The following is a 17,114-nucleotide window of genomic DNA, read 5'->3' on the forward strand; positions in this document are numbered from 1 at the left end:
AGGTGATAATAGTGTGTTTTCGACTTAACCCTGCGAAGTTATTTACAGAAAATTTCATTTTGACCGTTATTATGGTGCCACCTAAGAGAATAAGTGACAGCGGTACTAGTAAACCTACCAAGAAAAGGAAAGCAATCAAACTGGATCAGAAAATTAAAATAATAAAGATGCATGAAAATGGTCAAACATTAACAAGAATCGCACTGAATTGAGATGTATCAGTGTGAACACAATAATAAAGGACAAAGGCAGAATACAAGAAGCAGTGAAGGGATCAGCACCAATGAAGTAAACTATAATAGCCAAGGCTACGACATACATACAGTGGAATCTTGTTAATACAAAGTTCAAGGGACCTAAAATTTTCACGTTTTGTAATGACGAGGTTTGTAGTAACAAGGTCCCCCAAAAGTGTCGAAATTTTACCGTTATTTATTATTATTATTATTTATTATTTTTTTTTTGGTATATACTGTATACCTAAGAATAATAATAAATAATAATAATATCAAAAATAAATTAATAAAATAAAATAATAAAAATAAAATAAAAACAAAAGCCTTGTCTAACAATACAGTAATAGGAATAACATATTTTTTAAAGATTTTATTTTATTCTATGATAAACTAAGAGAAAAGCAATATTAATGGAAATGAAAATACTGTACAGTATATATTTTGATATATACAATATTTTAGTATCACAGTAAAAATAATTACAATAATTATAAAAGGAGACATACAAACCATTAACTTTTTAACAAATTAATCTAATTTAAAGAAAGAATCCAATGTTGTTTGCACAGTTTTTATCCTATATGAATTTAAACTACAGCAGAGATGTTATCAAATAAAATAGTTGTTTCTTTATCAACGTTACTACAGGCCAAGACATTCTCTATAATGTTCAATGCATTTTGGGCATCTTTTTTAGATGGCAGTGTGCATGCATCTTCTCTTTCGCTGTCGCTGGTAACAAAAACATCATTGTTTTGTTTGGTACCCAGCAACTCTTCTGGTGTTGGCAATGCAGTGGTAGCAACTTCATCATCCACCTTCACAAACTCTTCAAATTTGCCGACAAAATTCATATGCTCCTTCAAATTCCTCCATTCCTCACTATTGCTATCACATTTGTCTGCTGGACCATGTTTTACAATGTTCTCTGCAAAGCCACTCTTTCTGAAGCAGTTTTGTTTTTTTTTTTATGTGAACCCCAAACACGAGAGGTATTAGAACTTATAGTACTTAGTACCGTGCTTGGGTTTTAATTATAACATGATGTAATACTTTCCCAAGCAATAACAAGATTATGGATAGCATCCAAGACATTCCAATTTGGCTGCAAATTGTTCCCTCCTCCCATGTTGCAGATCAAGTACCTTATCAGGTGGGCTCTATATGCTCTCTTGATGTTATAAATAATGCCTTGATCCAGTGGTTGCATTAAACTGGTGGTATTGGGGGTAAAAACAACAGCCGTATATTTGTCAACCTAAGTGTCTTTGGCAGAATGTGTCGTACAACGGTGTAGAATCATCAAAATGTTCCTTTTTTTTCTGAAGCCATTCTTCTGTCCAATTTTGATAATCAAGACTGAAAATTTTTGACTGTAAGCCAAGCACTTCTATTGGCCTCATAATCACAGGGAAGTTAGTTAACTGCTTTAAAACATCTTGACTTGGAAAACTTACCGATCACAAGTGGGCGTAGTTTTGTACTGCCATCTGAATTGCAGCATAATAGAATAGAGAGTCTTTGTTTACTTAATTTTCCACCATGATAAGACTCTCCTCAAAGAGCAAATATTTTGTTTGGCAGCAAATTATAAAATAAACCTGTCTCATCGAGATTAAAAATATCCTTTGCCGCATATTTTTCAAGGATGGACCGTACAGAACACAACCAGTCTGTAGTCTTTTCTTTGTCAACTAATCCAGACTCACCACAAACATTTCGCAAAACCAAGTTATTCCTGTTTTTAAATCTTTGAAGCCAGCCACTGCTGAATTTGAAGGCACTAATCCCATGTTGCTGAGCTAGATAATTTGTCTTATCTTGCAAAATCGGACCTGATATTGGCAAATTAGATGCACGCATTTGTTGGTACCACTCAAAAAGTTTTGTTTCAAGCTCCTTGGGTTTTGCACCACGAATTCATTTCCTGTTTTTCATTGCTGCTCCAGTGTCATGCATTTCTTCAAGTCTTTTTCGGTTTTTCAGTATTGTAGATAAAGTAGGTAAAGGGATGTTGTATTCCTTTGCAATGTCCATTTTGCTTCCTTCCATCCTACTGGCCTCTTGTATAATTTTTAGTTTAATTTCCAGGCTTAATTCTGTCCATCTACATTTTGTCGTCATAACACTGGTAGATAAGATTTAATATAAACAAATTTTAAATTAATTTTAAAACAAGTTCCGAAAAAGACGTCAGCTCAGATAAAATGGCACAAAAAATAGATTGCTGTATACCAATGGTTTTCAACCTTTTTTTAATAATGGCACCCCTAAGTAATTTATTTTATTTTGCGGCACCCCTACTCAATTTTTTCCCTGTTAGATCCGTGCGTGTGTGTGTGTGTGTGTGTGTGTGTAAAATATTAAATATATATATGTATGTATGTATGTATGTATGTATGTATGTATATGTTATATGATATTTTACAATAATATATATATGCAGTATATAATTTTATTCTTTATACAGAGGTACTAAGCAAACATCAATTATATATCACCACAAAATTAAAAAGATACTGTACACTTTTTTATAATGAAATAAACATATAAATTAAAAAATAATAATAAGTTTAAGTAACTTAAACCCAAATTATGTGGCACCCCTGAAAGGTTGCTGCGACACCCTGAGGTGCCGCAGCATCCCAGTTGAAAACCACTGCTGTATACGATAGCAAAAGACTCTTTGAACTGGGGTAACAATTGCAACTGACCTTATTCCTATGGAGAGCAAGGGAGTGCATATAAACAACTTAGAAAAACTTTTTATTCTTTTGTTAATTTAACAACTCAATCCTTCAGAAAGATGTTTTTCAGAGTGCACTTGATGTTGTAGCTACCATAAACTGCTTTTGTTTACACAAAACTAATTTCTAACAAGTCAGTGCCATCCTTCGGGAAGTAGGGAGCCAGGTGGCTAGGGGCAATAATCAGATCGCTCTGCCAAGATTTGTATTAAACATACAAAATGATATTTATTTCTCATGGGGTGAAAAAGAACTTTGTAATACATATTAACCGAATTTTGTAATAAACGAATATATTTACATAGAAACGCCTATCCTTTCGCAGGGGAATGGTATGTGCTTCATATAAACGAGTACTTTGTATAAACTGAGTTTGTATTAACAAGATTTTACTGTATCAATTTTTACAGTACATTAACATGCATTTTTTCTTCTTTTTATGTTTTCTTTTCTTATGTGCCATTCCGGCTACTTCACCGATGTCCCCAAATAAAGTTTTTATCTTTGAACTAATTAAAAATATATAACTATTTTTCTATATATATAACTAATTAATTGAAAAATATATAACTATTTTTCTTCATTCTTCTGAGGATATTATATGGTTTTTGTAATTTTGGCATATCAGGGATATAGTAACAATATTTTATTAGTCATTCCCGAGTTACGTAAAACTCAACTTACATAAGAAGTCCTGGAATGTATCTCTTCATATGTTGGAGACACTGTATTCAGTTTGTTGCTCCTACCTAGCCCTCATGGGTAGCACAGTTGGTAGAATCACCATCCTTTCCACCCTGGATGTAAAAGACCAAAGTTTCAGTCTCGTCAATGATGGGAGGAATTTTTATGGGCCCTTTACATGATGTGGCTGATTTAGTCAGTCTCGGGTGAGGGTGGCATGGTTTTCACCCTGAAACTCAGGTTTTTTGTCCAGAAAACAGAACATGCAATTTACAGACAGTATACATGGAGCAATATGGCCTTAGTCACTAATGCTTCTAGAACACAACTACAGTCAGTCCTCATATAGCATGATAGTTGTGTTCCTAGAAACTCTAGTGCAATGCAAAATTGTGCAATATAAATAACAGGCCCCATGCGAAAAACAGGGTTAGGTGCCGACCGCTCAAGATTGAACACACATTTGTAACAAAAACATTACCAAACACAATAAATAATCATAATAAAATACTTACGTATTTTATTACAACTATTCCATAATAAAATATTGCTAATGCTTTTGCTTCTATTGTAAGCAAACTTGTTCTTTGTTTGATCTTCTATCCAAACAGACATTCCATCTCTTCCAATTCTTTGTGTCTTGATCTAATGGATTTTGTTACACTTTTAGTTGTTCCTGCTATGAAAGTTGTTTTTATTTTCTCTGCATTCTTTCTAATTCTAAGCGTTGCCTCATTTAGGCCTGTAGCACGTGCAATATCACATGTGCTTTCATTTTGCTCAAAGCGTTTCACAATTTCATATTTTTTCTCTATCGACAGAGGTGGATTGGCCATAAGCCTTACCAAGGAAACCCCACTGGGCCGAAGGCCGGTGTGATTTTGGCCATAAACGCTAGTATGAGGCCGCTACAAATTTTCCCGTGTAAGGATTTTTGACCTAGTTCGCCTCTGTCTATCAATATTGCTTTTCTTTTTCTATCTGAATCAGTAGTGTCTTCACCTGGACACTTGCTTTTTATACCTTTTAAGTATTTTACTCATTTTTAGGGAATAAAGCACAATTACAAAATGAGGAGACACGCTTGAAACAAAGCTGCGCACGTGTAGCAACTGAATAAACAATGCCATAAAGGCAGAGACACACTATTAACACCTCACCAGCTCACATTTTACTGAAGCACATTTCTGGGGGTTACTACCGTAGAACAATAAAAACAATTTCCAGTTGTGTTTCTGCTAGTGGAATCTGTTATAAACTGGTAGTAAACTCGATCTAATTGCATTTGTGATAATACCCATGAAATTGTGTGGGTTTTTACGTTATTATGGTGAAATGTGTTTCCCCCTTCACTGATATAAAAAACATAAATACATTTTCAGAATCTTCTCTTCATTCCTATCGTGTTGAGTTCAGTTGGAGTGATTCTGTGTTCGACTGCCATTTCTTGTAAACACAAAAGTGAATCATGCATAAGTGAATTCGGTTTGTGTTATATACGATATTGTTCCCCTATTTATAAATCGTGTATGATTGAATTCGTGTAATGTAAACACATCTTATACGAGGATTGACTGTACTGTACAACAGCAACAAACAGCATCTTTGAGCGATGGGTCATTAGCTGTTCTTCAATGCAAACTTTAAAATTTTTTCCTTGTTTTTAATTTCTGTTATGGTTGACTTTCTTAGCCTTGTAAAATCTTGCTAACAAAGACCCATTTTCTCCTTATAAAATTCTGTTTAAAATCTCAATCTTCAATTTAATTGTTAAAAATTTCTGCTTCCTTTTAAATTACAAAGAAGAAGACCATAACTTTAGTACAGTAAAATAAACTCTGTAAATGTTCAGAATCTCTTCATTCCTATATCTATACCTTGTAAACATTTTACTCCTTATCTCACTCGTGTGTATCATGTTAGTTGCAATTTCTGCAAGCCGTGCTCTTTGTTATTTATTGGCACTTATCTTTTTTTTACTGTTTTAGATTTTACAACTGGAAAAAAAAAAAAAAAAAAAGTCAGTGAACAGAAATATCAAATTATAAAGTGTCATGTTTAGTTAGTACTGTATGTATATTAATTAAGCTATATACCTAAGTGTAAATTTATTTTTATTTTGGTAAATAAAATAAATTTACATTTATTGATTTTCACGCATCATTTAATTTTGTTAATTAGTAAGGCAAAATAAAAGTATAAATTTGTGCTTTATATCTTCATTTTTATAGCCTGTGGATAATATTCCTCCAATTTTCACTTATTATAATTGCCATTTAATAGAATCAAAATCAAATTTGCAAACGTGATCACAATAACCAGAGCTTAGTGCAATTATTTTATGGCACCAGCATAAAAAATAAATAAATGCTGGCTCGTTTGGATTACTGACGTTTCGAATTACTGACATTCGGATTTTCGATGCTCTACTGTGTTTCTTGTTGATTTTTAAATTAGCATGCAAGCGGGGTGTCACACTTAGGCCCCAGCACCTGGAGAAGTAACAATTCTTTAAGATACTGGTGATGGGTTAATAAAACACCATTTTCAACTATTAAAAAAAAAAAAAAAGTCTAGAATATGCCACATGAGCAATGTTCCTTTTATTCATGCAGCTGAGAGAGAGAGAGAGAGAGAGAGAGAGAGAGAGAGAGAGAGAGAGAGAGAGAGAGAGAGAGAGACTTTATTGAAACTAGGTAAATACAATACAGGACTGACTAATGTTTCAATTGTTCCATCACAGCCAGAAACTAGGATCTCAGAATTAGTGAGGTACACCAGTTATAAGATTAAAATAAAATTAACATGCTATAATTATTCCTCACTTGATACTGGATATTTACTAGTGTAGCTAAGGTAAAGAAAGCCAACACAACAACGACGAGAAATGTCAGATAACTTACAAGGAAAATTAGTTTCCCAACACCGGACTCTAGCGCTGCTCGCTCGGTAAACAGACGGTAGGTGTTATCAGTCTGGAGCCGAAATCGAGAAGGATATATTGATTGGCAGGTAGGTGTGGCAAACAATGAAATGATTGGTGGTGGGTGCGACAGACTACAAGATACTGTGTAGTCACTGGTTGGCATTATAATGTGTATTTATGAGTAAAGAACAGTGCATAACAGTTTTGTAATGAATAGTAAACAGGTAATAGTAGCGATGAATCTTTTAAAGATGGAAGAAATTTGTAAGGAAAATAAAACGTTGGTTGATTTTTTGATGAAAACTAAATTAATAAAAGTTTCGTTCTGTTCATTTTTATGCTCTTCATTATGTTTTTTTCTCATTATTAAAAGCAGATTTTTGGTGTTCATGAGTGTTTTTACTATACTGTTGATTTAAGTTACAAAAAAAGGAAAAGGTTTCCTTATATTTCGTGACCTAACCTTAAACGTTAGGTTAGGAAATAATATAAGAAAAGAAAGAAAGATTCTTTACACACACACACACACACACATATATATATACATATATAGTGAATAGCTGTTGAGGTGTTGATTGATGTTATGGTATGTGTGTATCGAGTGTCTTTAAAAATAAAAGTACAGTAATAAAAAAAATAATATTTTGTTAATAAACAATTTATGCGCTAGTCCACATTATTCTAGAGAAAAAAGGTTATGTTACCCCCTCCATTACGGGAGGGGTTCAAGCTCCCATGGGATTCAAGTGGAGGTAACCTGACCTTTTTTCACCATTAGGGCATATTATTGAACAAGAAAATAAAAATATTATCATGTGTTGTGTTCGCGCGCCAGTCAGCACATTTGCCACGCCTACCTGTCAATCAACATATTGTTCTCGACTTTGCTTCAGACCGATAACACCTACTGTCTGTTTACCGAGCGAGCAATGTTAGAGTGCTGTATTGGGAAACTAATTTTCTGCGTAAGTTATCCAACGTTTCTCGCCATTCTCGTGTTGGCTTTCTTTACCTTCGCCACTAGTGTTACATTATTTATAATTCTAGATCATGTAAGGTTATATTTACAAGGTATTTACATGAATGATACTACACAAGCAAGTTTGGGTCTGTAAAAGCGTGGTGAGATTTCACACAGAGATTTCATTACCAGACATAATACCAGACATTATCTATAGTTCATATTACTTTAAAGCTTGGAGCATGACTGGCACCCAATCAGTCAAAGTGTTATCCTTGTACTTAATTGGTAAGGCATAACTGGTAAACACATTGCTTGCATAACAAAGCACACTTCACTATGATGGTCACATATCTAGTGTGTTCAAGAATATTGCATAAGCATTGATATCATAAAATTTTTGTTGTTCAGGCTTTTAAGTATAGCATAGCAAATAACACAAACGACAAATTTTTGGCAGTAAGAAGAGGGGGCAGACCACTGCTCTTATTACCTTGTGTGATAATAGCAAGCTACTAGGACTTCTTTCACGTAGATTTAATTGGTGCATGTGTTATGGGGGTTTAACAGCACATAAGCTGCTGTGGACAAAATGCACTTATTCACAGGAAAATGCTAAAAACAAAATTTAGGCATAACCACTTGATTTTGTTTAGAGATATTTTAGAATTTATCATATAGTCCAATTATTTTCAGATAAGAGAAAAACTCATTGATGTTTGCATCATCTCCAATAATATGCTGTAATGTTACTGGTTCTCGTAGATTTCTCAGTGAAAACAGGACGGATGTTCTGTCCTGTTGATAGTAAGGGCAGTCAATCAGAATATGTTTGACTGTTAAATTTGCTGAACAGTATGAACACTAAGGAGGATCTTCGCCTACGAGTTGATGGAGGTGAGTCAGATATGTATGTCCAATTCGTGCCAGTGCAAGTACCACTTCTTCTCTTTGCACTGTTTTGATGTTAGAGCGCCAAAGCTTTGGATCATGTTTAAACTGGTAGAGCTTATTATTGGTTTGGGTGTGCCATAGCTCTTTCTACTGAGCGAGACATGCTGTTTATATGATGTGGATGTAGTCAGAGGTTGGAACTGAAATGGAAGTTAAATCAAAAGCTGATGGATTTTTAACAGTTTGATCAGCAAGTTCATTCCCCTTTATCCCCGAATGTGCTGGGATCCAGCAAAAGGTCACTGATTGATGACATTCTTCAATTTGTAATGGGAGTCTCTGACTCCCATTACAAATTGAAGAATGTCATCAAAACTTCTCCTCAAGGGGAGGAGTTTTGCATTGCTGTAACTGAGCTGAGAGAGTCCGTGTATACTATGTATTTTAGAGATTCAGGTTGTCTAAAGCTAATTTTATTGCATGAAGTTCTGCAGAGAAGCTGCTATACTCTGGTGGAAAGGGCAGCCGAAATGATAGTAGAGGAAAATACTGCCACTGCTCCAACTGCTGAATGTGATTTGGAGCCATCAGTATATATTGGCAAAAAATTAGCGTATTTCTGAATATGGCTTGCATGGGGTTGTTTCACATTGAGTGTCGGTAGACGATTCTTTCTCCACTTGTAAAGATAAGTATCGAAAGTTAATTGAAGAGGGGGAATCCAAGGTGGTTGGGAGCAATTCATTACTTTTTTGCCTGTTGAAAATAGGAACATGTCAACGATTTAATTGGTGACAAACTTCACAGAGACAAAAAATTAAAGAAAGCAAGCTTACACAGCATCAACAAAAAAAGAAGAAAAAAACCATATCAGCTGTCTATCCTCTCTAACTATTTGTCTAGTTCTTCCCTGAATTTATTCAAACTACCCACTTCTAAAACACCAGATGGAAGTTTCTTTCAATAGACTACCTGCAAGTTGAAGGCAAACTTCCCTGCATCTATCCTGCAACCATCCATCAATTTAAAAATATGCACCCTTGTGTGTTCAGTTTAAGATTAAACAAGAAGAAGGATTCCATATGCATAGAGTTTACTCAAAATATTCAGCCTTAAACACCTTAATCAGATCTTCTCGCATATTCCGAGTCTCCAGAGGAGGGAGAAATTTACAATTTCCATTAATATCTGGAAAGTAAAAATCCCTATTATAAGACAATCTGATTTATTAGCCTATTCTATTTGTCTGTACAGCTGTTCATTTTACTCATCACAGTCATTATGCCTATAACGCACTCTACTCTCATTTTTGATTTCCCAGTACATGTCACAACAAACTAACTCAACATTGCATTGGCCACCCATATCAATTGGATACTCTGCCTTATATTTTATGTGTTTCTAAACTAAAAGTATAATCCTCCCCCTTTAAGATTCATTTACACCTCTGCCTGTGGCTGCTATTAATCTCTTAGCCTGTGCATTCCCCAGGCTTGCAGTTTTCTGACTCACCTAACACCGCCTTGATAGATAACATCAGCAAATAGTCTTACAATCCTATTATTTAAACATATCCCATGCCTGCAAAAATTATATCTCCTGTTAACAAGTACAGATGACACTGAGGAAAATTCTACCCATGGGCACTGCACAGTCTACATGGCCGAATTGACTGACAAGGCTCTCATCATATATGCCTTTCTATTGTGTCTTGGCAGAATTGCAGGTACTTTCAATTTCAATTCTAGCTTATGACTTTTTCCCAATGTTTCTCTGTATTTAGTAATAGTAATATGGAGGTATGTGATGCAAGAAAGCAAGCATATGAGCTTATGTAGCATCAGCCAAAAAAAAAAAAAAAAAAAACAATTTCACACATCCATTCCCTCCTTGAATTTATTTAAGCTATCAACTTTCCCAATGACAGATGGAAGTTTGTTCCAGCAATTAACCACCTGCTGAAGGCAAATTTCTGCACATCTATTCTACAATTGTCTTTCCTCATTTTGAATTTATGCCCCCTCAGGTTCGTAATCTGAGCAAGCGGAAGAATCCCATCAGAATTCAGCAGGCTCAACCCATTCAAGGCCTTATACACCACAATCAGATCAACTAGCAGGTGCCTAGTCTCCAGCCCCTGCAATCTGCAGAACTTAAGCCTTTCTTGATAAGAGGATCCCTTTGTTCTATTCACCAACCTTGTTGCCCTTCTCTCTACATGTCCAAGCAACTCTACATCCTTCCTAAAATGTACGTACACAGTACACGCATTTTAGAAAGGATTTGGGGAACTTTTCACAGTACTCAACGCGTGACTTGTAGTCAGGTCAGGACTAATACTTGTTGAATAAATCCTCAGATCTCTTACTTTTAATATCATTAGTATCAACATGTACAACAATATCACCTTTAGTGCCCTTAAAAGATGATAGCTGCTCTACAACATTGAGTTTTGTTCCAGGCAAACATACCCTGGTTCTATTCCACCTATCATTTTTTACAAAGCATATTTCCCATTTCTCTAACAACAATAGTCACCAACAACAGTTACCACCAGTGACAAGTGCACTGTGCATCAAGGGTCTCGTTGCTTGTGTTGCCCAAGTGTAGTCTCCAGCTGAGAAGGGTCCCACTCTTTAATTTCTTCAACTGTATTGCTTATCATGTTCCTCAAGCTCTCATACAAGTTAACCAAAACAATGACATGGTGCCTAAGATCCTCACACTCTCTACAACAAAAAAGATATCACCCTTGGCTGTATCCTATCCCACTACAGATAACTTAGCAAAAAAGTTAGCAAGTAGAACTGCCATTAACAGTTCTCTTCCAAGGTAAAGTTCATTCTCACTACTTTGAGCTTTTTGATTTGCTGCTCTTGTTTGAGGCACGATGCAGTATAAATTCAATAAAATTTTAAAATTACTGCACGAAGTAAGAGGTAAGAGAATAACAACACACAATATTGGCAGATTATGTACTTATCATGCGCTCTAGTATTACATTTATAAATAACAATTCATGTTCTAAACAATTTATTTCTAACATAATTCATTTCTAAATAAGAATTCCAATTCACATCGGCATTAAGGTGCAGTAGTTGAGTTAGCATTTGGTTTAGTAGGAAGCAGTCTAATAGATGTAATCTCTGATGCTTTGTGCAGGGCAGTAGAGTTATCCCGAGTTCTACTAGTTGCTGATTTTCAATAATGTCAGGTAGGCATTGCATCCATATGCTGTGGTAGTTAAATTTATTTTTTTTTTGCTTGTGGTAAGAGACAAGCTTATGATGGCTCATTTAGGAGCAGAATTTTAGAGCAAAAATTGACTTCTTGTATGGCAGCTGCTGATTCCCACACTTCTACATGCATAGAGGAGTAGAGGATAGAATACTGATTTGATGCATCTCTTTAACTGTTTGGAGACCCTTGGCATAGGTTAAATGTTGTTTAGCTATCCATTGAATACAAGCAACTCTTGATGTAAGCTTGCTCACATGAGCATGGATCAAATACTACTCCCAAGTGGGATGAAGTGGCTAATATCAGATTTCATTCATGCCCTGGACCTATTACTGTTGGGGTTGGTTTGAAAGGGGAAATATATATATATATATTTCAGTTCTCCCCCCCCCCCGTTTGAGATATGATCAGACACTGATAAGACTATTATTATTAAAGCAGTGGTTTTAAGATCAATGTTGGGAGCAATATGCATCAGAATTTTTAAATTTTCTATGTAAATGATGATTTTCTGGTTGGAGTGGACAAGAGGTGCAATGACAGCCGTAAATAATAGGACAATTAGGACTCCTCTTTGGGGATTGCAATTGTCCATAGGCAACCTGTGCTGGAATATGGAATACCATTGGGATAAACCTCATTTGACTCTTTTATGCCTATTAGTAAGAAGACTTTTTAAACAGAAATACTGTTACTCTTAAATGTGTTAAAATTATTAAAAATGAATACACAATGAAAACTGCTAAAATTTACTGCATCCATACTTTTGTAATTTGAAGAGGAATCGTGTCAGAAAATTTTAATAATCAAACAATAATCAAAATTCAAACAATATCAGTGAAAATAATTTTCTTTTTAAAAATAAAGCATTATATTATTATTATCAACATATAATCAACTTAGATATCTTACCACAGACTCCACCTGAGGAAGAATCTTCATCAGACCCATCACCACAATCGTTGTCACCATCACACAAATAACGTTCATCAATACACCTTAAATTTTTCACACATTCAAATTCACCTTCCCGACAACGAGATGGTTCAGAGTAATTAGCAGCAACTGTAACAGGATGAATAAAGTGATATTATTTGTTCTGGAAATTCAAAATAAATTCTCTTGAATACATCTTTCATAAAATACTACTTTATTTTTTTAGTTTAGAGCTTAAAGGGTTCACAAATCATGTGAGGAAACCTGTTTCTGAGTGATAATGAAAGAATTGGCTACTGATGGAATAATCCTTTCAGCATAAGTTTCAGTTTAGCACAGCAGTCATGGATTGAATTTCTAAAAAATGTGGATCATGTATAATAAATTGAGTAAGGCCAAATGATGCAAAGAAGCAGACTTTTTTTCTGAATCAACCAAAAAATAAAATAAATAAATTAATAATAAAATAAAATATAATGCTCATGCTACTCCAACAAGGTAACCATCTAATTATGCCCAAACTCATTGCTTCAGCCATACACTCGGAGGCAATTTATTTCAGTGTTCAATAACCTACTGTCCATAGGTGAATTTCATTAGGTCCAATCTTCTGTTATTCCCTGAGATTTTATATTTGTTCCCTTTGGTTCTTGTCTCACCTACAAGGGAACACAGATCTTCCTCATTCATTTTACTCAACCCCTTTAGCACTTTATACACCTCAATCAGATCTCTCCTTAAATGTCTAGTTGCAAACTTTGCAGTCCACACCTCCTAAGCCATTCTTCACGTGTGAATCAATTTGCAGTCATCACCCCTCTTTGTCTGTTTATTAGGTGGAGTCTACAGACTGAATACAATATTCCAAATGCAGTCTATCACCTGGTATAAAGGAATAATGACATCATTCTTCTCCCTACCAGCAAAAGTCCTAGAAATCATGGAGAGGGCACTTGGTGCCCTCTCCATGATTTAAGCACAACTAGTCCTCAAAAAAAGGACTGGCTGGCTTAAGCTTTACAATAAACATATTAATCCGAACAAAAAGCCAATACTACACAACTACCATGACATCAATCTTCTGCTTCCCATTCCTTCTCATGAGTTGCCAATTGCCATCATAAAATAGACATCTGGTGAGTATGGGCTTGGCACACCCTGGGCTTCCTTGCACCATATGGCTAATAATAACAATAACAACTACAAGTCAGAGAGTTAAGTAGATACGGTAACATATTGTGGGTTTGTGTACTTCAAGACCAACTGTATATACCATCCTCCCTTAAAGTCTTGCCCTCCTTTCACTTCAGTAGCTTTTCTAACAAATGTTTCTTTGAGATCATGATATCACTTATTTTACTGCAATCTGATTCCTTAACATTCCTCAAAGTTTCAAGTTTGCTTTTGATTGTAAATATCAACGAGTAGTATCTGTTCAGCTCCTGGACTTTCTATGGACCTTCCGATGCAACCAATTAAGGAACCTATTTAATTCTTATAATCTAATTTCACCTGTCTTATCCCATCAATGGGCTTGTTATATATTTTCTAATAATGCTAATATAAATCGATATTGTGTGGCTGTCTATGACTATTCCTTTAGAAACAAAAAAAACATGTTATGGTATTGCAGTCACTGCCTGCTACCGGTTCTCCCCTGCGTTGTCAAGTTTTTGATACAAATCTAGGACATTAGAGTTTCTCTTGGAAATACTGGTGTAAGTAGCAATTGTCTAGTTGGTGCAAAAAAAATTCTTATCACATCCAGTATAAAACTCTGTATTCAGAATCCCAAAATTTAGAAGGACCCAAAACCCTAAAGTTCTTTTGTAATCCATAAATACTATGCAGCAAAGTTACTTTCCCACTATGTGCTAATTAAAGAGAGTCGCTGTCATTGCAACAAGCTCACACATACGAGGTGCTACCCAAATGTTTAGCATTAGCATTAGTAGAGGCATATGATGCAAGAAAGCAAGCTTATTCAGCATCAGCCAATAAAAAAAGAAGAAAAAAAAAAAAAAAAAACAACCACTACTCCCATTTCACCCCTCAATTCGTTCGAAATACCTGTCCAGCTGAGCCTTAAATTTGTTTAGGCTATCAACTTCAACAACAAGCGATGGAAGTCTATTCCACAAACCAACTGCCCGCTGGCTAAAGGCGAATTTCCGCACATCTATCCGACATCCGTCCTTCCTCAATTTGAATTTATGCCCTCTCAGGTGATTATTCTGAGCAAGAGGAAGAATCCCATCGGCATTGAGCATGCTCAAGCCATTCAAAGCCTTGTACACCTCTATCAGATCACCTCGGCGATGCCTAGTCTCCAGGCTCTGTAATTTGCAAAACTTAAGCCTTTCTTCGTAAGAGCAACCCTTTGTTCCATTCACTAATCTTGTTGCCCTTCTCTGTACTCGTTCCAGCAGCTCTACATCCTTCTTGAAATGAGGCCTCCAGACCTGTATACAGTACTCAAGGTGTGGCCTGACCAATGCCTTATACAAGGGAATAATCACATCCCTGTCCCTGCTAGAAAAATTCCTGTATATCATTGACAAGACACCATGAGCTACTCTTGCAGCTCGTCTACACTGCTCAGAGAACTTCATATCTGCCTGCACAATTACCCCCAGGTCCTTTTCATTCTCTACCACTGTCAGCGTAGTACCACAGAGTTGATACGTTGATCTGGGGTTACTGTTTCCCATATGTAGTACTTTACATTTGTCAATGTTAAACTTCATTTGCCACCTCTCAGCCCATCTGCTCAACCTTTCCAGATCCTGTTGCAGCAGCATAGTATCAGTAGTGTCCTTAACAACCCTGCCAACCTTTGTATCGTCTGCAAACTTGGACATTAAGCCTGATACACCATCATCAATATCATTTATAAATACAGAAAACAACAATGGACCCAACACTGAACCCTGAGGAACTCCACTAATAACATTAGTCCACGTTGAGCAGTGTCCATTGATTACCACTCTCTGTCTTCTGCCACTCAACCATCCCTTTATCCATAGCAGCAATTTGCCTCGAATGCCACACTTCTCCAATTTGTGCAGCAGTCTTCCATGCGCAACAGTATCAAAAGCCTTTCTAAGATCCAAATATACAATATCAAAGTTATTCCCTGCATCCAGTTCTTTTGTGACTACATCATAGTATCCAATCAAATTGGTCAGACAAGACCTGCCCTTAACAAACCCATGCTGTGTCTGAGCTATAACTGAATTCTTGTCCAGATGATCCTGCAGTGCTTCTTTAACCAGTGCCTCCATTAATTTTCCTGGAACCGAAGTTAAACTAACAGGTCTATAATTACTTGTGTCAGCCTTTGATCCTCCTTTGTGAATTGGGGTTACATTTGCACATCTCCAGTCCATGGGTACCTCCCCTGAGTCCAAAGAAGCTCTCATAATTATGGCTAGGGGTTTGCTTACTTCCTTTGCTGCCTCCTTTAATATAACTGGATAGATCCCATCCACCCCAGGTGCCTTTTTTATGTTTATCCTCAACAATTTCTCCTCCACTTTCCTCTCAGTTATTAGAAAATCATCTAGCTCACTGCCAATGTTTACTTCACCTACGACATTCCCCTTCCTGAATAACTCCTCATGTGTGAATGTAGATGCAAAATACTCGTTTAGATTGTTAGCCACCTGAGCTGGATCCTCAACTGTTGAACCATCAACATCCAGTGGACCAATCTGATTCATCCCTTTCCTTCTTGAGTTTAAATAGGTAAAGAACTCTTTTCTGTTTTTCTTTGCATCCTTTGCCAAGGATTTCTCATAATCTGCCTTTGCCTGCCTAATCTCCTTTGTGACTTGGTTACAGACCAACTTATATCTATCATAGGCTTCCACGTCACCCATTAATTTGTATGTATCCCATGCATTTTTCTTCTCTGCCATATGTCTCATTAGTTCATCTGACAACCATTTAGGCCTGAACCTTGAACAATATTTCTTGGTTGGTATGTAAAGCCTGGTAGCTTCCAAGATTAGTTCCTTGAATGCTTCCCATTTTGAATTTGCTGTTGGTAACATCTTCAGTTGGTCCCACTGTATAGAATTTAAATACTGTCTCAGACCATCATAGTCGCCTTTACGAAAGCAAAAACCCTTCCCTTTACCTCTGATGGTAGTTACCTCCTTGAGTAAATCCCACTTCAGCACACTGTGATCACTGCCACCCAGTGGTTCATTTATCTGCAGATTCCTAATGCATGAAGAATCACTACTGATAATCAGATCAAGAGTATTACTCCCTCTAGTTGCCTCCCGAACATGCTGGTGTAGAAAACAATCATCCAATAAATCCACAAAAGCCTTGCTAGTGTGTGAGTGACCAACCCACAAATTCCAGTCAATATCTGGGAAATTAAAATCCCCCATTATAAGACTCTCTGATTTACTGGCCCATTCTATTTCCCTGTACAGTATCTTATTATACTCATCAGAGTCATTAGGCCTATAGCACAC

General features: G+C 36.0%; 1 protein-coding gene across 1 annotated transcript in view; it reads right to left on the reverse strand.

Annotated features, from left to right (window-relative positions):
* LOC150075985 (prolow-density lipoprotein receptor-related protein 1-like) overlaps window positions 1-17,114 on the reverse strand; it is a 1,358,636-nt gene that overhangs the window by 1,053,560 nt on the left and 287,962 nt on the right. Inside the window, 1 exon segment of the mRNA XM_090387555.1 lies at window positions 12,601-12,753. Within this exon segment, the coding sequence (XP_090243681.1) occupies window positions 12,601-12,753 (153 nt within the window).

Source organism: Mastigoproctus giganteus, chromosome 13 (genome assembly GCF_048544385.1).
Source record: "Mastigoproctus giganteus isolate SK-2022 chromosome 13, ASM4854438v1, whole genome shotgun sequence".
Lineage (NCBI taxonomy): Eukaryota > Metazoa > Arthropoda > Arachnida > Uropygi > Thelyphonidae > Mastigoproctus > Mastigoproctus giganteus.